The 26,756-nt window shown below is 33.1% G+C and overlaps 2 protein-coding genes across 2 annotated transcripts; both read left to right on the plus strand.

The window, feature by feature from the left end:
- The first annotated feature begins 11,551 nt into the window (after positions 1-11,551).
- Positions 11,552-15,511, plus strand: LOC112771398 (uncharacterized). Its single transcript, XM_025816127.3, has 5 exons — positions 11,552-12,503; positions 13,255-13,312; positions 13,435-13,518; positions 14,103-14,238; positions 14,900-15,511. Exons 1-5 carry the CDS (start codon positions 11,873-11,875, stop codon positions 15,182-15,184), a joined length of 1,194 nt encoding a protein of 397 aa, XP_025671912.1. The 5' UTR covers positions 11,552-11,872; the 3' UTR covers positions 15,185-15,511.
- Positions 15,512-19,595: 4,084 nt separating this feature from the next.
- LOC114925796 (uncharacterized) lies at positions 19,596-20,282 on the plus strand. Its single transcript, XM_029294928.1, has one exon. The coding sequence runs from the start codon at positions 19,596-19,598 to the stop codon at positions 20,280-20,282; it is 687 nt and encodes a 228-aa protein (XP_029150761.1).
- The last annotated feature ends 6,474 nt before the right edge of the window (positions 20,283-26,756 follow it).

Here is a 26,756-nt window from a genome sequence, read left to right on the forward strand (position 1 = left end):
AGACTATTTTACCCTTACTAGTCATTTGTTTAGTATTTAAGGGATTAGATTCATGTTATTCGTACACTTTTACCACCATTCAGCATTATTTTTGTTTTTTCCATTGTTTTTACTTTAGTATGAGTTTCTAAACCTCCTAGGTTGAAGGGAGGAGCCCTGCTGAGTCCTATGAATTAATAAAAGTATTAGTGTTTCTTCTTCGATCTGTGTTTGCTCTATCTCAAAGATGTATATTTGTTCTTCATCAATATGAATACATTTAACTGGCATAAGGTTATCATATTCTACATGGGTTTAGAGTACGTCTTTCATCAGACAATGATGAACCCCCAGTTTGAATATACGTCTCTCAGACGGCTAATCTACGACTTCATTGGGGACTTCTCGAGACATCAGTTCAACCAATTTCTAGGGAGATTAGGGTCTCTGTGGTAGAGGCTAGAACCCAAAGATGCAGCATTCTCTAATCCGGAAGATCTGACCCTGTCTGTGGCATTTTGAGTAGGATCGTTAAGGAGAGTGGCCTGTAGGAACTTCACCCTCAAGTAGAGAGGGATCCACACTAAACTTGGGGTTCAGATCGGAGGAGTATTGGCAGCTGCTCAAACCAGTGTCAATCACATACAGCCTGCCATTGAAGAAGATCATTCACAAGCAAAGAAGACAGTAGTACCAGAGTTACTTCAGAAAGACAAAGCAACTCTAACTCTCAACTCTAATCCTATCACTTATTCCTTTCACAGTTTCGTGATACTTCATCCAACTCCATATACTTAATCCAATAACCTTCTGATCTGCCTGACTAAGACCTGCAAGATAACCATAGCTTGCTTCAAGCCACAATCCTCGTGGGATCGACCCTGACTCACTCAGGTATTACTTGGACGACCCAGTGCACTTGCTGGTACAGCTGTACGAAAGTGTGGGGATTCGTGCACCAAGTTTTTAGCGCTGTTGCCGGAGATTGTTGAGTTTGGGCAAACTACCGGATTGTCTTGCTCTCTAGATCAGGTAATTTTTATTTTTTTGTTTGAGTTTTTTGTTTTTGTTTTCTTTTTCTTAATTTTCAAAAATTTTAAAAATCTTTTTCAAAAATATTTTTCTTTTCTTTGTTCAATTGTTGTTCTTGGTTTGAGTCTTTGAGTCTTTTATTTTTATTTTTTATTTCTTCAAATTTTCAAAAATTTAAAAATCTTTTTCAAAAATGTTGTTATTTTTGTAGTTCAATTGGCTAGAGCGTTGTGTTCATGTTCTTGGTAATTTGTGTTTCTCTGAGTCTTTCTTTCTAAAAACTTTTCAAAAATAATTTTCTTTGGTTAAATCTTATGTCAAGTCTCTAAGTTTTGTGTTTTCTTTTTATTTTTCTTGCAATTTTCGAAAATTGTCTTGGTTTTCTAAAAATGTTAAGTTTGGTGTTCTTTTTATATTCTTGAGTTCTTTGAGTCTTTAAATTTTATTCTTGGCATTCTTGTGTTTCTTCAAAGTGTTCTTGAGTCTTGCATGTGTCTTGATCTTAAAATTTTTAAGTTTGGTGTCCCTTGGTGTTTCCCTCCAAAAATTGTCGAAAAACAAGGGCTCTAGATCTAAAAATTTTAAGTCTTGTGTCTTTTTTGTGATTTTCTCTTTCATCATAAATTCAAAAATCAAAAAATTATCTTTTCTAACTAATTTTATCCATAAATTTTGAAAGTTTTAAATAAAAATTCAGATTTTAATTTTAAAATTTTTTATCCAATCTTATCTTAATTTTAAAATTCAAAAATCAAATCTTTTCAAAATTAAAAATCATATATTTTTCAAAAATCTTATCTTTTTCAAATCTTCTCATATCTTTTTCAAAATTTAAAAATTTTATCTTATCTTTTTCAAACTTCAAATTTTAAAATCTTATCTTTTTAAAATCAATTTCAAATCTTTTTAATTTCATATCTTATCTTTTTCTAATTTCAAATTTTAATTTCAAAATCTTTTCTTATCTTACTTCTTATCTTATTTTAAATTTAAATATTTTCTTATCTTATCTTTTATTTTTATTTTTTATTTTTATTTTTTCTTAATTAATATCTTATCTTCTCTCTCATCTTTTTTAAAACCACCTAACTAACTTTTTCCTCTCTTAATTTTTGAAAACTACTCCCTCTTCTTCTCTCTCTTCTTTTTCAAAACCACCTAACTAACTCTTCTATTCTCAATTTTTGAAAATTTCTCTCCTTCTCTCTCTTCTTTTTCAAAACCACCTAACTAACTCTCATCTCTCTCTATTTTCAAAAATTTCTTTCTCTTTTCTCTCCCCTATTTTCGAAAATTCAACAATTAAAATTCAAATATTTTTAAATTAATTTAACTTAATTTTCGAAAAATTAATTAATTAATTAAATAAAAAAATAAAAATATTTTAATTCTTATTTACTTTTTCTATTTATACTGCTCTTCTTCTCACATCTCTATTATTCAACTCTACTCCCCCTCTCTCATCTTCTATCTTCTTTTCCTTTACTCTATCCCCTATTTTCAAAGTATACTTCTTTTACTTCTTTTATTTCTTTTATTTCTTCTTCTTCACTCTTCACATCTTACAGGGAGTCCTGTGTTCTTGAACATAGAACTCTCATTTGGTTTCTATTTTATCGTCTTTCTTCACATCTCACTTTAAGGAGGAGCTTCTTGCCAATTGGCACAAAGAGCTTTCTTCTTTTCCATCTTTATTTTTCTTTTCTTCTTATTTATGACCAGGAACAGGGATAAAGAACCCCTCTTGACTCCTGATCCTGAACCTGAGAAGACTCTAAGGAGGCATTTACAACAAGCTAAAACACAACACTCCGGAAGAGACCTTTTAGAAAACTTTGAACAAGAAAAGGGAGACATGGCCGAACGTGGAAGAGAGGCAAGAAAGGTGCTTGGTGGCTTCAACCCTGATTTCTATGGAGAAAATATCAATGTATCTCCTATCAGAGCAAGAAGCTTTGATATCAAACCCACAACATATTACATTAGTGTTGCAGAAGTTTCAATTTCACGGACATCCACAGGAAGACCCCAGTAAATTCATCACTGACTTCCTGTAGTTCTGTGACACTGCAGACACCAACAGAGTGGACCCTAAACTCAACAAGCTAAAACTATTCCCATTTGCTCTGAAAGATCGAGCAAAGGATTGGTGGGATTTTTCACCCAGGGGAAGTATGAACACCTGGGATCAGGTTATTAACAATTTCCTAAACAAGTTATCTCTGTCATAGAGACTAGCAAAGTTAGTGACAGATGTCCAGACCTTCAGACAGAAGGAGAGTGAGGCTCTCCTTGATGATGCAGGTGTCGCGATGGTGGCGGCGGCTATGGTAGCGGCCTCCTCCCCTCCATCGGCGCTCTCTCTCTCTTTCTCGGATCTCCTCTCTCGCTGGCTCGTGCTCGGTGGCGAAGGACCCAAAAATGGCGACGACGACCCTGGAATGCCAGGGCTCCCCCTTCCCCTTCCCCCCTTCCCCCCTTCCCCCTCTCCCTTTCCCCCGAGTCCTTTCCCTTTTCCTTTCTCCCCTCCCCCCTCAGGTCCTTTTTTTTAATTTTATAATTTTTTTATTAGGGAGTAATTTAGTAATAAAATAAAAAATTTTATTAAAAAGAACCATTTTAATACGAAAAAACGTTAAGAATGATTCTAAACCAAAAATTACGTTGAGGATGGTTTTGATTCTTACCCTAAACGTTAGGGACCAAAATAATACTTACCCCTTAATTTTATTATTTTAAAAAATAAAAAAAGCATACAGTGCAAAAAAAAGAGAGAAAAAAAAAGAAAAATATGAAAAAAATAAAGAAAAAATATCTTCTTTGTAATTATTATCCTTTTTATATACTATTTTTTCACCTATAAGATTCGAGGATGAATCTTCTTTGAAGAGGAGGAAAATGATACGTGCTTCAAATGTTCGTGATATGAAGAGTTCAAGTGTTATTTAGAAGATATTAGTTTACATTTTTAGAATGTTTTAATTTAATTTCATGTATTTTGATTTTATTCATTTAATTACTAGATTGTGCGTTATGTTTGTGGGCTTAGAATTTTCTATATTTTAACCTAATAAGAAGTTATAAATACCTTATAAACTAGTATAATCGTAGTATAGAATGATTTAGATGTTTGAAAACCCCTTTATTTTTGGTTTCGTAATGAAACCTGATGTGGACAATTGAGGTCAAGGAGTCCCTCTCTTGTTGTATCGGAAAATTTGGTAGAGGTTAAGAAGTCCCTTCGATTCAATTTCCAAACTATGACGTTGACAAGTTAAGTTGAGGAGTCTCTTTCTTGTTGCATCAAGAAATTGAATAGAAAGTAGAGTGATTCTTTTTGTATTCAATTTCAACCTATTTTTTTGTTTTTATTTCAATTTTAATGTATCTTTCTTATTCAATTTCAATTCATGTCATTTTGGTTATTTTCTTTTTCGTATCATTCTCCTCCTCTTTAAAAATATAGAAAACTCTAAATCCACAAATATAAGGCCCAATCTAGTAATTAAATAAACAAAATCAAAATACATCAAATTAAATTAAAATATTTTAAAAATGTAAACTAATATCTTTTAAATAACACTTGAACTCTTCATATCACGAACATTTGAAGTATGTATCAGAGAGCGGCTACACATATATTGACAAGATAAAGAACAAAAATATAAGAGAGAAAGTTAGAGTATCGCCTATTATAGAAAAGATGATAAAATCTCGTCTTAGGTAGTTTGAATATATATGTGGGAAGAAAATCAGTTGGGCACCTGATTAGGAAGGTGGATAAGATGAAAGGCGGACGAATAGCATATAGTAAAAAAAGACCTAAAAAGACCATACATGCAGTGATCATACGGTGCTATAGTTTGAGATCTGTTTCGCTATTATAGCGCTGACAACAAATGTGTTACAATGCTCTTCCTCAATTGTACAATTTTTAACTGTGTTATAGTACATGATTGTGAAATAAAAAAGTAATATCTAAAATGATAAAAAGATTTAAATTTTAATTAAAAACGTAAATATGATTTTTTTTAATTAAAAAAAAAACCTAAATTGAGAGGATGGATATATAGAATTTATTATCATAATTTTATTAGGTTGTATAGATAGAATAAAGTAAAAGACGGCCCACATTGTTATCATCAAGCTATATATATAATTCAAGTGTATATGTGTATTTAAAGTTTAAACCCAACGAATTAAGACCTAATAAAATCTCTTTAACTGATCAAATCTCCATGACATCTTCCATTAGTCTCATGATATAGTGAGCCAGCAAGTTACTGAATATCAGGACCTCTGCTAAATACAACACACAAATATCAACAGTAATCAGTTTCCTTAGTCATTGTATATTTTTATTCATATTATATAAACACAAAATATCAACTACCAATCAACAATTATATAAGAATATGCATATGTAGTGTTCATAGAAAAGTTATATTATACTACTGCGATAGAAAATTTTTTTGGCTATTGTTATATGATAAATTTAATTATTTTTGTATCTGAGATTATTGAAAAAAAAGTATAAAATAATATATAAATATATACAAATATATATAATTAATTTGATAATTAATTTTTGATATCGATAAAATATTTATGTGATAAAAATATTTACAAATCATCTTCTAAAATAACCATATTAGCAGAGAAAAAAGAAACACATTACATTAGTGCTTATCAAAGACTTGAAAATAACGTGGGTTTAAGTTTGTTTTATTTTTGGGGGAGGGGGAGTGGTTGGAATCTCCGAGGAGTGTCACCGAAACCCCACATACAAGTCCCATGACTCTAACGGCCTCATTCTCTGAGTCCCTCTTATGTTATTTTATTTTTGGTAAGATGTTTTTTTTTTTAATTATTAGATAATAAATTGTAAAATTTTATAAAATTATTATATTTATTTTTAAACGTTACTATTTTAATATAATATTATAAAAGCTTACTAAATAACAATTTTTATGGAAAAAATATTTTTGACATTTGATGGGGCAGATGCTTTTATTTTTACTATACTTCAACTGAATTCCAAGACTGTCTCTTTTTTGTTAGTGCCAACTTTGCGGTAGACGGTAGTGATTACAAAGGGTCTCATGTGCGCTTTTTTGATACTATCCCAAACCGTTTTATTTGCTTCACACTCCTCTCATCTATCATATACACCGATACAAAAGGCAGAAAGAAAAGAGAATGAGATTCCATACATATCAAAATCAATGGACCCAATGATTGGTCTATTTCTTACAAATTTAACCTTTCTTATCTATCACTCTCACTCCAACACAGACAATGTCACAATGGAGAAATAATTAAAAAAAAAATCCTTGTGGTGAAGAAGGCACAAATCGACTGTATTTGTCAAAGTTATATGCTTGAAAAAACACAATTAGGAGGGTTTGCTTTTTGTTTTTACCTTTTCCCTCTAAATTTTAAAACTTATTAAATCTACTTTCTTTAACAAGATTAATTATATATATATATATAAAATCAATTACTAAATTAGCTATTTTAAATTTATACATAAATATATGTATTATTAATTAATTTTAAATATATATTTTATAACAATATTTTATAAGAGTAACTAAATTTTACCACACATATAAATAAAATATCATCAGAAATATAAAATTTATATAAAATATCTTTTTAGTGAAACATCGTTGTAATCAGAATTTCTTAAACGCAGCTAGGTGTTCATATCATTGTAATATTGATATATGATGAATGCAAACAAATTTTAGACGTAATTGTCCTAGATATACAAAATTCAAAATAAATGTTTTCATATCTCATATTTTGTGCTCTCAAGATCTTTAAACACATATCTCACACGTCCAAAAAAAAAAAAAACACATATCTCGAATGTTGTGCCATCGAGTTATATACATTTCGCTAGCGTAGTACATCTCGAATGCATCTGACATCAAACAAAAATTTTTTTTAAGGTTAAATTACACGATTAGTCCCTATATTTTTAGTGAAATTATAAATTGGTTTTTATATTTTAAAAATTTGTAATTGAGTCTTTAATGAGAATTAAAATTTTCAATTATTTAGTTTCCACCGTTTAAAAAGTGTTTAATTTAACAGAATATTTTCAACATATTCTCTATTTTAAACATGTGAGCTGTACATATTTGATAATAGGGACCAATTTGTAATTTTAGTGAAAGTATGGAGACTAACCGTGTAATTTAACCATTTAAAAATGACCAAAAACTCCATAGGCTATCTAAACCCACCCCCACCCCTCCCCAACTCTCTCATTCTCACTTTCTAAAATGGCACCACAACCCCAGCGCTCTCTATCTCTCACCTCGGCTCACTATCGTCGTGCCTCTCGCCTCCGTCGCCACGTCGGATCCACTGATAAATTGAGTTGCTATTTTTATGTTGATTTATTGCTATTTTCTTCTTAGACATTAAATTGTTCGATTTGAGCATGTTGGGAATTGGAATTATTCTCTTCCATTTACCGGTGTTTCAGCATTGAGATTGGAAGAGAAGAAAAAATCGCCGGATGAGAGATGTGAGATGGAGAAGGAAGGAGGTGAGACCCGACTCGTGAGCACAAATGCGGTGGATCCGATGCGGTGACGGTAAATCGAGGTGAGAGAGAGCGCGCTACAGTTAGGGTGTCGTTTTAGAAAGTGATAAAGTGGGAATGAAAGAGCTGGAGAGGGGTGTGGTGGGTTAAGATAGTTTAGAGAATTTTTGGTCATTTTCGAATTGTTAAATTACACAGTTAGTCTCTATACTTTCACTAAAACTGCAAATTGGTCCTTATTGTTAAACATGTGTAGCTCACATGTTTAAAATAGCGAATATGTTGAAAATATTCTATTAAATTAAACATTTTTGAACGACGAGGACTAAATTGTAAATTTTAATTCTCTTTAGGATTCAATTATAAATTTTTAAAATGTAGAGACTAATTTACAATTTCACTAAAATATAAGAACCAACTGTGTAATTTAACTTTTTTTTTATATACTGTATATAAATGCAGTGTCTGAATAATTTATATATATTTTTCATGTACTTATTATACTCGATATGTGATTTTGTATTTAAATGCATAAATTATCCTAAAATTACATATATTAATAAATAAAATATTTATTTTACTTATATGTAAAAATTGATTAAAAAAATAAAGTAGAAATTAAATGGACTCGTAATCGATTAGTTTTCTATAAAAATAGAAAATTATACTGTTTGGAGTAAAACTAAAACACTAAATACAGGGCATACCATTTATCTGTTAATTAACGTATTTGTTACACATCTAACAAATATTACTATCCAATGCAAGTTTAACCAAGTAGACCCAACACTAACAAAAATTATTCATTAAAAAGAGCGTGATTACATGCGCCACATCATTCTTTCAACCAAGTCATTTACGTTCATGTGGGGGCTTTGCGTTATCGTTGTCGTCGTCATCTTCTTCTTCTTAGCGTTCCTTCTCATCCTCCTCCTTCTCCTTCTCCTTCTCCTTCTCCCTCTCGTTCTTCTCATTCTTCTTCTTCTTCGCGTGTTTTCTCCTCATCATCATTCTTTTATTGCTGCTGTTATTGTTATTATTGTAATAGACGGTGAGGAGAAAGAGTTTTGAATTGTGTAGAACAACGAGTCCAAATGCACTTTAATTCATTCAGAAATGAACCGAAATTATATAATGATTGCGACACAATTAACTCAAAAATGAACCGAAATTACATAATGGATTGCAACATAATTAACTCAGAAATGAACCAAAATTACATAACATTTATGACACAATTAAAAGAAAAATGAACCGAAATTTACCATAATGATTACGACACATAAACTCGGTTCGAAAATAAGCACACAAACAAGACTGAATCATGAATAAAAACACATCCAAAATCAATTTTGGATCAGACAATGTCATTAATATGTTTCTTCTTCTTTTTTGTTTGATATTTTCTTCTCTTTTTCTTGGTTTTATTTCTCTCAAGAGAGTAAATCAAAAAGAATTTTGAAAAAATGAAATAAGAAGGTGAAGATGAAGAAAAAGATGTAAAAGAAGAATAAGAAGCCGTAGAAGATGAGGAGAAAGTGTTTTGAATTGTCCAAGACAACGAGTCCAAATGCATCTTAATTCATTCAGAAATGAATCAAAATTACATAATAGATTGGACACAATTAACTCAAAAATGAACCAAAATTACATAACATTTATGACACAATAACTCAGAAATGAACCGAAATTATATAATGATTGCACACATAAACTTAGTTCGAAAACAAGCACACAAACAAGACTGAATTATGAACAAAAAGACATCCAAAATTAATTTTAGATCAGACAACATCATTAATATATTTCTTCTTCTTTTTTGTTTGATATTTTCTTCTCTTTTTTCTTTGTTTTATTTCTCTTAAAAGAGTGAAATAAGAACTATAAAAAATGAAAAGGAAGGAGAAGATGAAGAAGAAAAAGTTGAAAAAGAAGAAGAAGAAGTGGCAGAAGATGAGGAGGAAGAGGAGAAAGAGTTTTGAATTGTGCAGGATAACGAGTCCAAATGCACCTTAATTCACTCAGAAATGAACCGAAATTATATAGTGGATTGCGATACAATTAACTCAGAAATAAACCAAAATTACATAACAATTGTGATATAATTAACTTAGAAATGAACCGAAATTACATAATGATTGCGACCCATAAACTCAGTTCGAAAATAAGTACACAAACAAAACTCAATCTTCAACAAAAACACATCCAAAATCAATTTTGGATTAGACAACATCATTAACATGGCAAAAATTCAACAACAAACAATAACAATAACGACCATAACGATAACGAAAAAGAAGAAAAAGAAAAAGAAGAAGAAATTTGCCGTTTATGTTAAAAGTGGGAAGCTGTTTACATTTAAAAGTCAATTACGTATAAACTATGATGCACGGACACTGACATGGATACGGGGCACGACACGACACGGGACACGCCGACACGCGAATTTTAAAATTTTATAAGACACAGAGACACACATACATATAAAATATAAAGTATTTTTTAGATAAATCATAATAATATTTTGATATTTTATTGATATTAAAATATAAATTAATTTTTTAATTATTTTTAATGTCTTATTTTAATTATATCAAATATTTAAAATATTTTTTTGTTTTAATAAATAATAATATATACTATATTTAAATTTATTTCAAAAATATATGTTAAGAATAAGACTGGACACGCTGACACATGATGATATTTAGGTGTGTCCTGAAAAGAATTTTTTACTTTTTAATTAAGATACGGTTGGACACAGCAGACACACGTATTAGACGATTGTCGATGAGTGTCGTGTCTAAGATGTGTCGACACGTGGACACGACAGCTCAACAAAATATCCGTACTTAATAGCGTATAAATGGCACATGAATGTAGTGAAGATTATAACAATTTAGATAGACTTAATTAAGTTAGTGAAATCACTTAAATTCAACGCATTATTGGTTAATTAATTTTACACTCTGATTTGGCAAGCTAAACCCAATCTTCGTAGGTTAATTATGCCAGCACAGCCCCATATCCCAAGCCAACGAATCCTCTAACAAGCTTCCTTTGATTCTTTCTGTTAAATGAATCCTTTTATTATATAATAATGATACTAATATTTCTCAGTATAAACATATATATCAAATCGTTAGCTTTAGTCACCAAAAAATTAAAAAAGTCATTAGCTTTTAGATTTTGTAACAAATGACTCATTTGGATTTTATAGTACATTCTACTCTATAAAAATAAAACGATGAGTCTTAAATAAGATTGTGGTTAATTGGGATTATAGAATATAAACTAAATACATAAGCACAAAAATATAAACTTTTTAGTATACATTTGAAAAGAAAAAGAAAGACACAGCCTAAATAAAAAGAAATTTTGATATCAGTATAAAATAATTATATATATATATATATATATATATATATATATATATATATATCACAAAAATAACTTCTTTTTCTAGTTCAAATTAAATGTCTATTTTTCAATTGTGCACAAGTATTAAAATAATCATTAAGTTTGGTTGAAAATATAAGCAATTAAAAAAAAATAAAACAATTTTAGTACTATTTTTTTCTCTATTAATTCTTTAATTTTTTAACTTTTTTCTTTTTATTAAAAAGTAGAAGGCATAATAAATAAAAATTAATTAATGACTTATTAAAATTAAAAAGCAGCACTTAATTTGCAACAAAAATAAAAATAAAAAGAGATACTTAATATAAAATTATAAGAGTATTTTTTACATAAATTACGTGAATAATTAACTAAAAAAAGAATATAATTAAAAATTATATAATATTTTGCAGAATTGATATATTAAAATTAAATTTATAAAAAATAAAATAATTTATTACACAGATTTCATTTGTCTCCATACGTGTTATTTATGTAAATATTAGGTAATTAGAATCAAAACATTTTATTTAAATAAATTACCTAAACAATAAATAGTCTTACAAAAATTTATTTCCAAACATGTTATTGCCACTTGGCAAAAGAAAGAAGGGAAGTACGACATTGAGGCCTCGTGGTTTAGTTTGGAAAAGGCAATGCCCCTCACAAGAGGTTGTATGGCAGATCCCCACCTCCCCATGTTACAACTTCCCCTCTCTTCCCTTTACCTGTCCCTACCTTCCCCGCAATTATAAAACCCCTCGCCCCTCCCTTCCTTTTTCCTTCAATCCCCTCTCATCTTCACAAATCTTCCCTTTCCTTCCCCTTCCAATACAGCTGCTTTGTGCCATTACTGCAAACACTTTTTAATTCCCCCTTTACACAGAGAACTAATAATTAAAAATGTGCAGCTCCAAGGCCAAGGTAACCGTAGGCATAGAAGCCACCAACATCAACACCGCCGCAACCATGGCCAGAATCAACGGCAGGCCAGTTCTTCAACCAACATGCAACCGCGTTCCAAGCCTCGTCGAGAGGCGGAACTCCATCAAGAAAGTGCTGTCTCCGCCGCTTCTTCCAGGAAAAGTAGCCTCGTTGACGACGCCGCCGGTTTCTCCGAAATCAAAGTCGCCAAGGCCACCGGCGGTGAAGAGATCGTCCGGAGGCAGTGACGGCAACAACGGCCTCAACTCGAGCTCCGAGAAGATTGTGATCCCGAGAAGCTCGGTTACAAAGGCTCCGAGCTTGGAGAGGAAGAAGTCGAAGAGCTTCAAGGAAGGATCTTGTGTTGTTGAGGCGTCGCTGAGTTACTCTTCGTCGTTGATAACTGACTCGCCGGGGAGCATTGCGGCGGTTAGGAGGGAGCAGATGGCGCTTCAGCAGGCTCAGAGGAAGATGAGGATCGCTCATTACGGAAGATCAAAGTCTGCAAAGTTTGAAAGAGTTGTTGTTCCTCTTCCTGATCCCTCTTCAACCACTCTTCCTTCTAAAATTATTGACGAGAAGAGGTGCAGCTTTATCACACCCAATTCAGGTAGTTATTTTTTTTTTATTTATGTTATAATTACAATATTATATGACCAATATTTTTGTAACAATTTAAAAAAAATAAAAGGTTTAACTAATTTTTTTTTACCAATGAGTATAGTTAAAATGGCATAATTTCTTCGTACTCATTACAAAAGTTGCAGATTCCAGTTTTTTTATTTTTAGGCTTTCTATTTTTAATAAAAAAAAACTAATTAATTTTTTTAAAGAAGAGCAAAAATAAAATTAAATGCATATTGACTAAAAAGATATTAGTTCATAAAATTTCTTTTTTCATCAAGATATATCAATTTTTCTTATATTTTAAAAAAAATTATAACTGAATATAGTGATATTATTTAATTCATATAATTAATTTTATAAAATTCAGTAAAATAGGTGATTTATATTTGAAACCGAAGCAAACTAAATAAAAACAGAGTAAAATTTTATAAATTTAATTAAAAAGTGAACTTTTTTGCAGTAAATTTATGAAATTATTAATTTATCATAAATTTTAAATTTTAAATTTTAGTTTTAAATTCTAAATATTTTAAATAATAAGGATTCGGAAATCATTTTATAATAAAAAATTAATTAATATTAACTAATTAAAAATTAATTTCTATACTTATTCAAATTTTATTTACACTTATTTTCGTTGTTGTAAAGTGCTTTGGTTATCAGACTGAAATAGTGGCCTTTTATCAGGAATAGAACAAAATGTGCTGATACAAATTTCTGTTTTTGATGAATAGATCCAATCTATATTGCCTATCATGATGAAGAGTGGGGAGTTCCAGTTCATGATGACAAGTAAGCCCTCTACACATTCTCTCCTTTTCTTTTTAGATCAATAAAAACACACACAAATCACACCAAACACAAATGATTGTGACTGACAATAACTCTTTTCCATTGTTGCAATAATTCATCAGGATGCTGTTTGAACTTCTAGTTTTAAGCGGTGCTCAAGTTGGATCTGATTGGACTTCAACCTTGAAGAAACGTCAAGATTTCAGGTTTTCCTTAAAGCAACTTATATTAAATAATATACTTGTTTTTTCATTGATAAATAACTCATTCTGAAGCTAAAATTTTTATCCCATAACCATAATATTCACCTGAAAAAGTTTGGGATAGGCAAAAATAATAAATATCTAAGTATACTTAAAATTTATTTTTAATGGATTAAAATATATAAAAAATTTATAAATGTCAAATTTTATGGTATTTTTGTTTATTAAAGACAATCTATGAGATGTACTTTAATATTTATAATTTTTTTTGTGTATATTTTTTTACATTTTACATTCTTTTATATGTATTTTTGATTATTTACTCCAATGTCTATTATATTAGAGTTTCAATATTGTACTGGTTAATATTTTTTTTTCAATTCTATCTTTATTTTAATAATCTCTATGTCAACTTATAATATTACGTCACAATAAAAATATTAAAATAATCCAATATTCAAAAACTTTTAATATACATATTAAACTCTTGAACCACCGTTATGCATAAATGAAGAGAATAATTACGTAAAAAATATTGGTTTTAGCCGTGAATGAAGGAAACTAATGATTTGAAGTTGTATGTGCAGGGCTGCATTTTCAGAATTTGATGCAGAAATTGTGGCAAACTTGACCGATAAGCAAATGATGTCTATAAGTTCGGAATATGGCATTGATATCAGCAAAGTTCGAGGAGTTGTTGATAATGCTAACCGAATTTTAGAGGTACTAGTAACTAATAATAACCACTAATAAGCAAAGCATCAAACCTTAGAAAAATGTGCCATCATCAATGTTTTCTTATTTGGTCTCTCTCTTCTTTTCATATCATGTGCGCTCCATAAATATTTATTTGTTTGAGCTGGTTTAATTTATTTAAGTGAATATTCTATTAAGAAATAAATCTTCGAGTATTAATTAGTGATGTTGCTTTTAGCTGCATTTTCCTATTATTTTCTCTTTTAATTCAACCATTAACAATAAAGTTGCAGACCAGCAACTAGTTCCAATAGGCTGGAGTGGAAGCTAAGTGTTAATTCTTGGGCCCCACTTGAGCTCATCCATCTCTTCTGAACTTTAAACTATATCAATATCAATATCAATGTCACATGATATGCCAACACAGTTGTAGACTTGTAGTTACTTTTGTTCAGAATTACAAATGATTAGTACCTAATTTATGTTTGAAAAATAATTTTATATATCTTCTTAATATGATTTGAATAAATTTTTTGTTAAGTAAATGAAAAAAATTTAATATTTTTTAAAATTTAAGATACAGATGTTTTTTTAAAGAGAAGTTATTATAATAAAAAATTAAACATGATCTACTTAATTAAGGGATTTGCTAATATATTTTGCTTTTGCAAATTATCATTCTTCACAGGTTAAAAAAGACTTTGGATCATTTGAGAAATACATATGGGGGTTTGTGAATAACAAACCAATCAGCACCCAATACAAATTTGGACACAAGATCCCAGTAAAGACCTCAAAATCAGAGAGCATAAGCAAAGACATGGTTAGGAGAGGGTTCAGGTTCGTTGGTCCAACTGTGGTTCACTCATTCATGCAGGCATCTGGTCTAACTAATGACCACTTAATCACATGCCATAGGCACTTGCAATGCACCTTGCTTGCAGCAGCAAGGCCTTACTGTGGTACTCCATAGAATAGAATGCCTCAATTTGCTACAACAAAATAAGAGATTGATTTATTGACCAAGAAGATGAGAAAGTACATGCTGAATTGGAGCATATGTAATTGTGCTAACTATAGTTTGTATTCTGAGTTATTAATTGTTTGTGTATAATATTAGGATTAGGATTGAAGGAAAAAAAAGGTTTTCTGATTTGTGAGTGTTTGTGATTGTGACAAGAAGTTTTTAATAGTTTGGGTGTATTTTTTTTTTTTTTGCAATGCTTTTTTTTTATAAATTTAAGTTAGTTCAATACTGATTAATTTACTAACTTTCAAATATATTACGAGTCTTTGTTAACTGTATTAATCTTATTTGATAAATGGATTTGTTAGAACAAAGAGAAGGAACTCAAGGGTTAGGATGGTGTTATTTAAATTTTAAGCGATGGGAGGCTTTAGGCTTAGGGAACAATGACCATGTGCATGTGCAGTTGGGAAGTGGCAAGGGCATGTGTGGTGTCAGTTTGCTTTTTAATCCATGTGACCCATCAGAGACTTTGCATTATTTGGTTCCTTTAACAGCCTGTTTTGTAGAGACTAGAGAGTGTGTGTGTCTTGTGTAGGGACCACACATTACCCTTCTTCCTTATTCCTTTCTCTTAGATTTGTTTATGTACTGTCTATGTTACTTCAACTCTATCATGTATTTATTCTCTTCTAACTTTTGTTTTTAATACTTAAAAATAGGTATTACAGATAATTTACAAGAACATGAGAGAAAAATATCGTCGGGACTATTTTTTGAAAAATCAATTCTCTGAGATGATAGGCATTTTCTGCTAGACACTCGTATGTTCTATTATATAAAATTTAAATACCGAAGATATTTTTTCTTTTTATTTATTTGGTGTGGATGATTTTGAGTGGCCTTCAATTCATTTGTCATGTGTCATGTGCTCCTGTACTAGTTTGAATGCTAATATGTATACCTTTTTCAAGAATGTTAACAAGATAAGTATCTCTCCCAACCACCATGTGCCCAACTTTTTTGTGTGAAAGAAACAATATTTTCTTTTTTAATTATTATTAGTTTCTTGCTATCATCCTCTTCTAATTGGTAGTTCAATCACTAAAACTAAGATTTTGAATATAAATCATTTGCCATCTATCACCACCAATTCACCCCATGGTGATATTAGAGAGAAAATAATTTAAATTTGTTATATTTAACCGTATTCGTAATTTTATGTATATAATATTTATAATTCTATATTTATTATATTTAATTGTTTTAACAATAATTAAAAAATGTAAAATAAAAATAATAATAATTAAAAATATTAGTGATTTGTTAGATATAATACGGTTATACTTTCTCTATAAATCGATTATTTTGGAAATAAAAGTGTTTATTATCTTGTTAGCAAAAGATCTGAAAAAAAACTAAAAAATATAATTCTACCGAAAGAGAAGCTCAAACGAGTAACTGTAACATACCATGTTCAAGCAACAACACTTTATAAAAGACAAAATCCTAATTATAGAAAAAGTATGTGATTCTACTCATTTCACACTCTTTCTTACTTGAATGTCAGAATATTTTTACAGGTATTTATCACTGTCAGGTCTTTGAGAGCCAACGTATACCTCTTTCACTTTAGACGAAGAAGAGCTCAATCCTTAAAAAGAATGAGTTATAACTACTGTCAGAATTACTACACAAATAACTATTATTTTTTTTAAAGATAGATTTTATTTCATTAGAAATAAAATAAGGTGGTCTCAAATCTCGGTGTCTGCGATGCGGCTTGAATAAGTTTTATGTTAAAAATTTATTCGATCAAAATATTAATTTTACTTGTGGTACAGTTTTAATTGGATGAATTTTTTTTAGACAATCTGATCCAATTTCAAGCAATTTGATTGGATTGAATTTGCGATATATATAGGGTTAATAATCAAATTCGTCCCTGAAAAGATCACCCATTCTTCAAATTAGTCTTCAGATAATTTTTTTAGTCATATTAGTCCTTGAAAGATAAAATATAAGTTAAATTGGTCCTTTCGTTAGTTAGATGATGTCGTGGCAGGTTAATGGCACGTGTCACAAAATGATTGGTTTACATGTCAGGTCAGTGACACCTAGCATGCACGTGTCACTTGACATGTAAAAAAGTTAGGGCAAATCACTATATTAAGCCAAGGAGAGGAAAATTTTACACAAATCCGCCAAACCAAAATCTGGTTCATGAATCAACCAATGCACGTTTCTATGTAGTTCGAACCAGCTCAATTCGAACTCCATTTACATATAATTCGAATCACATCAATTCGAACTATACACATACGCACACACACTAATTCGAATCAACCTGATTGTGTAATTCGAATCAGGATGATTCGAATTACTCTCCAGCACGCAATCCCAAGTAATTCGAATTAGGCTGGTTTGAATTATATAGGGCCAGACGTGTATAAATATGGTGTGAACGTGAATTGATCTCATTAGAGTGAGAAAATGGCTAGTGAGGAGAGTTTTGTAGTGTTGGTTCACCACAGAGGATTGATTAAGAGGAAACACGATCCGGTGTGAAGTTCACCGATAAGGATCCTCTCAGTATTTTTATGAGGCCTACGACAAGTTATAATGACCTTGTTAATTCTGTACTACAAAAACTAGGTTTGGAAGGCGTGAAACAGGTTAAGAAGTTTTTCTATCACATTCCAATCTCCGTGCTGCAAGAAATTGTGAAGTATGATTGTTTCACGATCGGGAGTGATGAGGACTTGCAGGTCATGTTTCATTGTCGTCGGCAGTTTTCCGAAGTTAGGACACTTGAACTGTTGGCGAAATTGGTTGATGTGGTATCCAGCTCGGGGGTTTGAATCGGAATACCCACACTGTAGGCACGGTAGCCGGTTCTAGCTCCAGACCTGCTGGTGCATCTTCGTCCGTCCCTGTGTATGAACCTCCGGTCGAGCCTGTTGCCTCCCCTTCGTTCGCTGTTGATCTCAACTGTAGTGGAGGCGGCGAGGTTGGAATAGGGGATACTGTGCTGACCTCTTTACAGTGTGCTGCACCGGCTGGTCTGGGCGAAGCATTGTTGGATGATCCAGACGATGATGATGTGGAGCCGGATATCATTACTGATGACAGTGGTGATGATATTGGAGCGAGTGAGCCAGCTGGGGCGGGAGGTGGTTCTAGCTCTGGCACACAGCAGTACCTTCTGCACTTTTTATCTTTGGACTTGGAAGCCATGATACAGGTGGGGGCTCCTGGGGAGCCTACTGGATTTGGTGCTAGAGATGCCGAAGGGTCTACACGTCTGACAGAGTTTCAAGTTGGTCAGCAGTTTCAGGATAAAGATGAGGCTGTGTTAAGTGTGAAGACATACAACATCCGACGCGGGATACAGTACAAGGTGGTAGAGTCTGACTACCACCAGTATGTTGGGAAGTGTTCTGAGTTTGGGAATGGGTGCACATGGTTGATTAGGCTTAGTCTCCAGCAGCGCAAGGGCATTTGGGAGGTCAAACGGTACAACGGACCACATACGTGTCTCGCGACGTCCATCTCCAGTGACCACAGGAGTCTGGATTATCATGTGATCTCGACTTACATCATGCCAATGGTTAGAGCTGATGCATCCGTCAGCATTAAAGTGCTCCTGAATGCGACGGCAGCACACTTTGGGTTCAGGCCGATGTACAGGAGGGTTTGGTTGGCGAAGCAGAGGGCCGTTGCCCACATCTATGGTGATTGGGATGAGTCGTACAACGAGCTCCCTAGGTGGGTGTTAGGAGTTCAGCTGACAATGCCTGGTACTGTTGCAGTCCTTAGGACGAGCCCTATTCGAGTTTGGGGCCAGGTGGACGACTTGCAAGCTTATTTTCACCGACTGTTCTGGACGTTTCCGCCATGTATTGAGGCATTCCGTCATTGCAAGTCCTTGGTGAGTATTGACGGCACCCATCTTTATGGCAAGTATGGGGGAACATTGCTCGTCACGATTGCACAGGATGGAACTCCAACATTCTGCCTGTTGCATTTGCACTAGTTGAGGGTGAGAATGCCGAGTCCTGTTCCTTCTTTCTCTCCCACCTGCATCAACACGTGACCCCGCAACTGGGTCTGCTGGTTATATCAGACAGGCATAACGGCATCAAGGCTGCTTGAGGCTCCGGACGGAGGATGGCTACCTCTAGCTGCCTACCGTGCATTCTGCATTCGACATGTGGCAGCAAATTTTGCCCTGACCTTTAAGGGCAAGGACGCAAGGAGGCTTCTTGTGAATACAGCCTATGCTAAGATTGAGGTGGAGTTTGATTACTGGTTTGATATTCTGCGCTCTGAAGACCCTGCCATGTGTGAGTGAACGAACCGGATTGAGTATTCATTATGGACGCAGCATCAGGATGAGGGTCGGAGATTTGGTCACATGACGACAAATATCTCCGAGTGTGTTAATTCAATCCTGAAGGGGGTCAGGAATCTGCCTATGTGCTCGCTGGTGAAGGCAACTTACGGGAGGTTGGCCGAACTATTCGTTCGCAAGGGGATAGAGGTTGAGGCCCAGCTGGGAACCGGACAACAATTCAGTCAACATCTGATGAAGTGTATAGAGGCCAATCTGAAGACGGCCAGGTGCTTCACGGTAACTTTGTACGACAGAGATAACTCGGAGTTCACCGTCTCGGAGACGACTCCTACTGGTTCGTTCTCACTCGGTAGCTACAGGGTGTCACTCGGGTCTCAGACATGTGACTGTAGATACTTTCAGGCACTTCATTTCCCGTGTCCTCATGCCCTGGCATGCTGTGCCTATTCACGGGTAACTTGGCAGCCGTATGTCCACCAGGTGTATTGTCTTAGCTCCGTGTTCAGTGTGTACCGGATGGGGTTCACACCTCCCATTCCCGAGGGTTTCTGGCCACCATACGATGGGCCGGCAGTGACACCAGACCCCAACAAGAGGCGTGCGAGCGAGGGATGTTCCAGGTCCACCAGGATACAGACTACTATGGATGAGGCATATCCAAACAGGCCGAAGAGATGTGGGCTCTGTCGGCAACCAGGACACACACGTCGGAGGACCAAGTCACATGGGGGGGGGGGGGATGAGTAGGGTGTTGGTAGCTTTATTATTATGTTATTAACTTTATTAGTTAATGTGATGAAAACAAAACCATTAAAATAAACCACATGCAAAACCATTAACATAAACCACATGCAAAACTACTAAAATAAACCACTAAAAAAATTTTTTCTAACTACTAACCTCGTCGTTGATGACCCCGGCTATATGAGCAACTACATCCAAACGATATAGTCTTTCCGGATTGTCCCCCATCGGCTAAGTATCCTGTTCGAGCATTTGTCGGAGTGAAACTGGGTCGTTTTCTCTAGGATTTGGTGGGGTCTGAGAATGAAAAAGTGATTCGAATAAGGTGGGTTCGAACTCCTTTTATAGCCAAATCCAGTGTAATTCGAAACAACCCAATTCGAATTACTACTAGAGGCAAAAAGTGAGTAATTCGAATCACCCTGATTCGAATTAAGCAATGTATAATTCGAATCAGGTTGATTCGAATTAGTGAGTGTGTGCATGTGTCTATAATTCAAATCAAGGTGATTCAAATTACATGTATTTTGAGTTCGAATTGACCTGGTTCGAACTATATAGAAATGTGCATTGGTTGATTCATGAACCAGTTTTCGGTTTGGCTGATTTGTGTAATTTTCTGCTCCCATTGGCTTAGTTATGTGATTTTCCTAAAAGTTCAGACAAAATCATTTTCATCCTTAAAATGTTAAAAATTAATCAAATTAGTTTTTATATAATTTTTTTTATTTTTCTTCATAATATTAAATTAAAAATATTTTTGATAGTACTAATTTTTAATATTATTTTTTAGACCTTAATAAACAAAATTCCATTTACATAAAATAATAAATATAATTAAATTATTATAAAATTATTTTTTTATTTTTATTTTAAAATTTTATATTTTTAAATTGTAATTTTTTTATAGTAAAAACTTTTTATTTAAAGGATTTTATCAAATTACTGTTGATTATATATTTAAAAATTTAATATTTTAAATCTCACTAAATAATATAGTAGTTATTTTTAAATTTAAATCTTTTGAATTTTTTAAAATTATAATTTTTATAATTTTTATTATTGTTTAATTTATATGGTAGAACTTAATAATTGAAAAACCGATTGGTGAGATCACTTGTTAAATCTGAATATTTTAATATATTTTTTAAATAACTACTATATTTATTTAGTGAAATATAAAATATTAAAATTTTTAGTATATAACTAGTTTTAATATTTTGGACTTTACTAAATAAATATAGTAGTTATTTTAAATATTTTAATCTTTTAGATTTCACTAAATAAATATAGTAGTTATTTTAAAAAAATTATATTAAATATTAAGATTCAACAAGTGATCCCACAAATAATTTTTTAATTATTGAATTCTACCATATAAATTAAATAATAATAAAAATTATAATTTTAAAAATTTAAAAGATTTAAATTTTAAAATAACTACTATATTATTTAGTGAGATTTAAAATATTAAATTGTTAAATATATAATCAAGAATAATTTGATAAATTCATTTAAATAAAAAAATTTAACTATAAAAAAATTACAATTTGAAAATGTAAAATTTTAAAATAGAAATGATAAAATAATTTGATAATAATTTAATTATTTTATGTAAAGAGAATTTTGTTTATTAAGGTCTAAAAAATAATATTAAAAGTAGTACTATCAAAAAATATTTCAAATTTAATATTATGAATAAAAAATAAAAAAATTTATATAAAGACTAATTTGATTAATTTTTAAAATTTTAGGAATGAAAATGACTTACTTTGGACTTTTAAGGACTATTTTGATTATAAATAACTTTTTTACATGTCAAGTAACATATCAACCAATCATCTTGTGACACGTGACATTAACCTACCACGTCATCATGCCACGTGGCACTTAACGTAACATGTCATTATCTAACAAACAGAAGGATCAATTTGATTTACGTTTTATCTTTCATGGACTAATATGACTAATTTGAAGAATGTGTGATCTTTCAAAGATGAATTTAACATTAAATTTTAAATAACCAATATTGATGTAACAAGCCTATGTTAAGTACTTTTCTCGTCCTTAAGATTTGGGTGAAAATCAATATCGTCCCTAACTTTTTTTTTATTCAAAATGATCCTCAATGTTAAATTTAGTATCAAATTATCCTGTCCAACATAATAATTTTTTAGATGACACAAATACCCCTTTTCTATTATCACTACCACCACCCACCCACTACCCTCCCACTTGAAACAAAAATAAAAGAAACAGGCAACAAAAGAGGGAAACAGCGAGGAAGAAGAAAGAAAAGGAAAAGAAGAAAAAGGAGGTGTAACGAGAAAGAGTGCGGCTGCCATCATCACGTCGTTACTGTGAGAGAGAGACAGGACGAGGAGAGGAGAGAGAGAACGAGAGAAGAGAGAAACAGAGAGGGAGAAGAAAGGAAGGGAAAGGAAGAAGAGGGAGGAGACAGTGGGGAAGAGTGCAGACGGCGCCATCACGTTGTGACTGAGGTGGGAGTTGCTTCTGTCGGCATCGAGCTCTATCACCATCGTCGAGCTCCTAGTGGTGAAGGGCTCTTCTCTTCTCCCTCTCTTTCTGCGATTTGTTCAGTTGTTCCTCTCCTCAGCCACAACTGCGATGACGGCAATGGCTTCCCGCGCTGTCACTTCTCCCTCCTCTTCTGTTCTTCTTCTTTTCCCACATCCTCTGTTTCTCACTCTTTCTTTCCCTATCTCTACTTCTCTCTTAGCCAAACTCACGCTAACTCCTTCAAATGTGACGGCGAAGGATGGCGGCAATACCACCCCTCCCCACTGTCACCCCCCATTCTCTCTTCCCTTTCTAACCTTTCTTTCTCTGAGTTTCCTTCTCTTCTCTCTATTTCTCTTAATTCCTTCGTGTATTTTGTGTGTGTGTGTGTTTATGTGTTGGGTGCGAATTTAAGAAATTAATCTTATGGCAATATAGGTGTGTAGTGACAACAGTGAGATGAGAGATGTGACAGTGGGTGCACAGTGGAGGGTGGTGGTGGTGGTGTAGATAGTTGGAGTGCGGAGGGTGAGGGAGAGAGGTGATGATGAAGGATATTTTTGTCCAAAATTATGAAAATAATTATTTTAATACAAAATTTAACGTTAGAGACAATTTTAAACACAAAAATATCTTGTAGACGATTTTGATTTTTACCCCAAACTTTAGGAACGAAAAAAATACTTAATCCTAACAAGTCTCACTAATATCTTGAAAAACTAATAATAACATAATAATAGAAATAAAATTATAGATTAGTTAAAATAAATAAATAAATAAATCTTATTTTTGAATTCATAAAATATTCACTTAAGAATCATACATGAATAAAATAAAAATGTATAACAAATTAATTGTATTATAAGTAAAATTTTAAACATAATAATACAATAATAATATTATATAAGATTATGCTTTTGAATTTGATTGAATTTGCTTTGAAAAGTGTATCCAAAATCTGATATAATTCATGCGATTTGACAAAAATAGAATCCGATCAAATCTAAACTAGTGTCATTTTAATTAGTCTTCAATTTGGACTGAATTGGATGTGATTTAATTTGGATCGGTTTGCATTTGAATACTCCTTGTCCCAAAGGACTACAAGCGAAACGACATTTATGAAATTTTGCAAACAAAACATGAGTAATGTAACACCCTACCACACAGAGCATTATGCTTAAGCCATAAAACAGAGGTGGTGTGGTATTATAACCTTTAAAATGAAATATATACATAATAATATTGGAAAGGATACAGTATACTCAGAGCCTTGAAAAACGGATAAAGCAAAATCTCAAAATAAAGTGCGCAACGTTCACGAAACAAGATTATTTGTGTGCAAAGAGAACTAAGGTTCATAAGCATAACTAAAAAAAAAATAGGAATAGAGGGTCAAGGGTACAAAATAACAAGCTCCTAACTCAGCCTGCGAAGCTAAGGCTGCCCGGAGAATATTTACATACATATATACATAGCCCGAAGTCTTAAAATAAATATATAAAACCCTAGTCCTCCATAAACCTCTAAGAGGTATAAAAGTAAAGTAAATATAAACACATGACGAGAGTCTATACATATATATATATATATATATATATATATATATATATATCAAAATATCAAAACTAAGCCCCAAAATGAAACCACTTTGCTGTAGAAGCTCCAGACGTCTACCGAGATGCCTCTTGACTTGCATCTAAAAAATAATAACATAGTATGGGATGAGAACCGGAGGTTCTCAGCATGGTAAAGGTGCCAGCATATAAGATATAAGGTCCTGAAAATGCCAGAGGCAATCCTAAAATGCCGACTCTCAGATATTAAAGCTTAAAGTACTAAAACAGAAACCTTAAATGGGTGGTTTTCTAAGGATATCTAATCCTAGCTTAAAACTTAACCTTAACATTAAATATTTCCACCTTTCCTCCGGTCCTCCATCTCTAGTGAATTTGCATAGACAAATAAGCAGACAAAGGCATGCACAGGTAGGAAACAAGTAGTACAAATAGCAAATATAACAGTTAGCATAATATAATCAATTAGGCATTCTCAATGAATGGGTGCAGTTGCATATTTTCTATGAAGGTCTTTCATATGAATCAAAGAAGACAGTAGACCACTCATCCGGAGGATCTCTGAACAAGAAGAAGACCATTGAAGAAGCCATAGATGTCATTGAGACTGTAGCAGAGAATGACTACTTCTATGCTTCTGAAAGAGGCAATACTAGAGGAGTGATGGAGCTGAACAATGTGGATGCACTGCTAGCTCAAAACAAGATGATTACTAAGCAATTAGCTGACCTCACCAAGAAGATGGAGAGGAATCAAGTAGCAGCAATCACCACTTCAGCAGCAACCCAAGAAGGAGTGAATGAAGAAGCAGAGAGTGATCAGGAACAAGCCAACTACATTGGGAATTCACCTAGGCAGAACCATGACCCATACTCCAAAACGTATAATCCTGGTTGGAGGAACCACCCAAACTTTGGGTGGGGAAATCAACAAGACCAAGGCCAAGATCAGAGATGCCACAACCCCAACAACAATGCAACTCACCAACACTCCACACAGAGGTCATACCAACACCCACCCAACAACACTTCTCAACATCCATATCAAAGTCAAAATGGCCCTTCTCATCCTTCCAATCTCAACTCTCCATCATCGGAAGAAAGACTATCAAGGATTGAGACTCTACTTGAAGGCATATGCAAGGAGGTTCAAGATAACAAGGTGTTCAAAGAGGAGGTACGAGCCAATATCAAGAATCAAGGAGACACCATCAAGAGGCTGAAATTTCAAGTGGGATACTTATCTGAGAAGATTCCCAAACCTACTGATAGCTTCCCAAGTGACACAGAGAAAAATTCGAGAGGTGAAGCAAAGAAAGTCAGATGGGAAGATTGCAAGATGGTTACTATAAGTGATAAGGAGACTGAGGAAGAGCCGAGCAAACCATCAGAACAACCTGAAGATACATCAGCAGGAAGGCAGGAAGAGAATCATCAAGAAACCACAATTACACAGAAGGAGCTGCTGAGACTCTATGTACCCTTTCCCTAATTACTCAATGGTGGTGTAGAGAAGAGAATATACTCAAGGTTTCTTGACATATTTGTATCTCTCCATGTAAACATACCATTCGTCAAGGCCCTCCAACAAATGCCCTCATACATTAAGTACATGAAGGAGCTGCTGACCAGGAAAAGCTCACTCAAGGGAGGACAAACCATAGTGATGAATAAGGAGTGCAGTGCTCTCATTCAACCAGAGCTGCCTATAAAAAGGAAGGACCCAGGGAGTTTTCACATCCCATGTGCCATAGGAGAAACAATGTTTGATAAAGGACTCTGTGATCTGGGAGCAAGCATCAACTTAATGCCTTTATCCCTTATGAAGAGGCTGCAAATCAATGAGCTGATACCCACAGACGTAGTCATCAGGCTGGCGGACAAAACTCAAAAACAAGCAATAGGAGTGGTTGAAAACGTGCTGGTGAAGGTTGGGAACTACTTTCTTCCCACAGACTTTGTCATACTGGAAATGGAAGAAAGTCATCTTCACCCAATCATATTGGGAAGACCATTCTTAGCTACAGCCAGAGCGCTCATAGATGTGGAGCGAGGAGAGTTAATACTGAGGGTACATGATGAATAACTCACCTTCAATGTCTTCAAACCCTCACAAGAAGCAGGTCAGGAAGGCAAGGAACTAAGGACAGAGCATGATAGAGCAATGGGTGGAGAAACAAGCATTGAGGCACAAGCTGTACACTCAGGAATTCCTTTGGGTGATGAACAAAATAATCAGCAGCTGTCACAGCCAAAGGAAACTCAAGTGGAGCCAAAACCACCAGAATCATATGGGACCAGCAACAAAATCCCCCTAGGAAAAGAGACCACAGAGAGCAGGATAACAGCAAAAGAAACAAAGAAGAAGATACCAAGGAGAT

This window comes from Arachis hypogaea, chromosome 18 (genome assembly GCF_003086295.3).
Source record: "Arachis hypogaea cultivar Tifrunner chromosome 18, arahy.Tifrunner.gnm2.J5K5, whole genome shotgun sequence".
Lineage (NCBI taxonomy): Eukaryota > Viridiplantae > Streptophyta > Magnoliopsida > Fabales > Fabaceae > Arachis > Arachis hypogaea.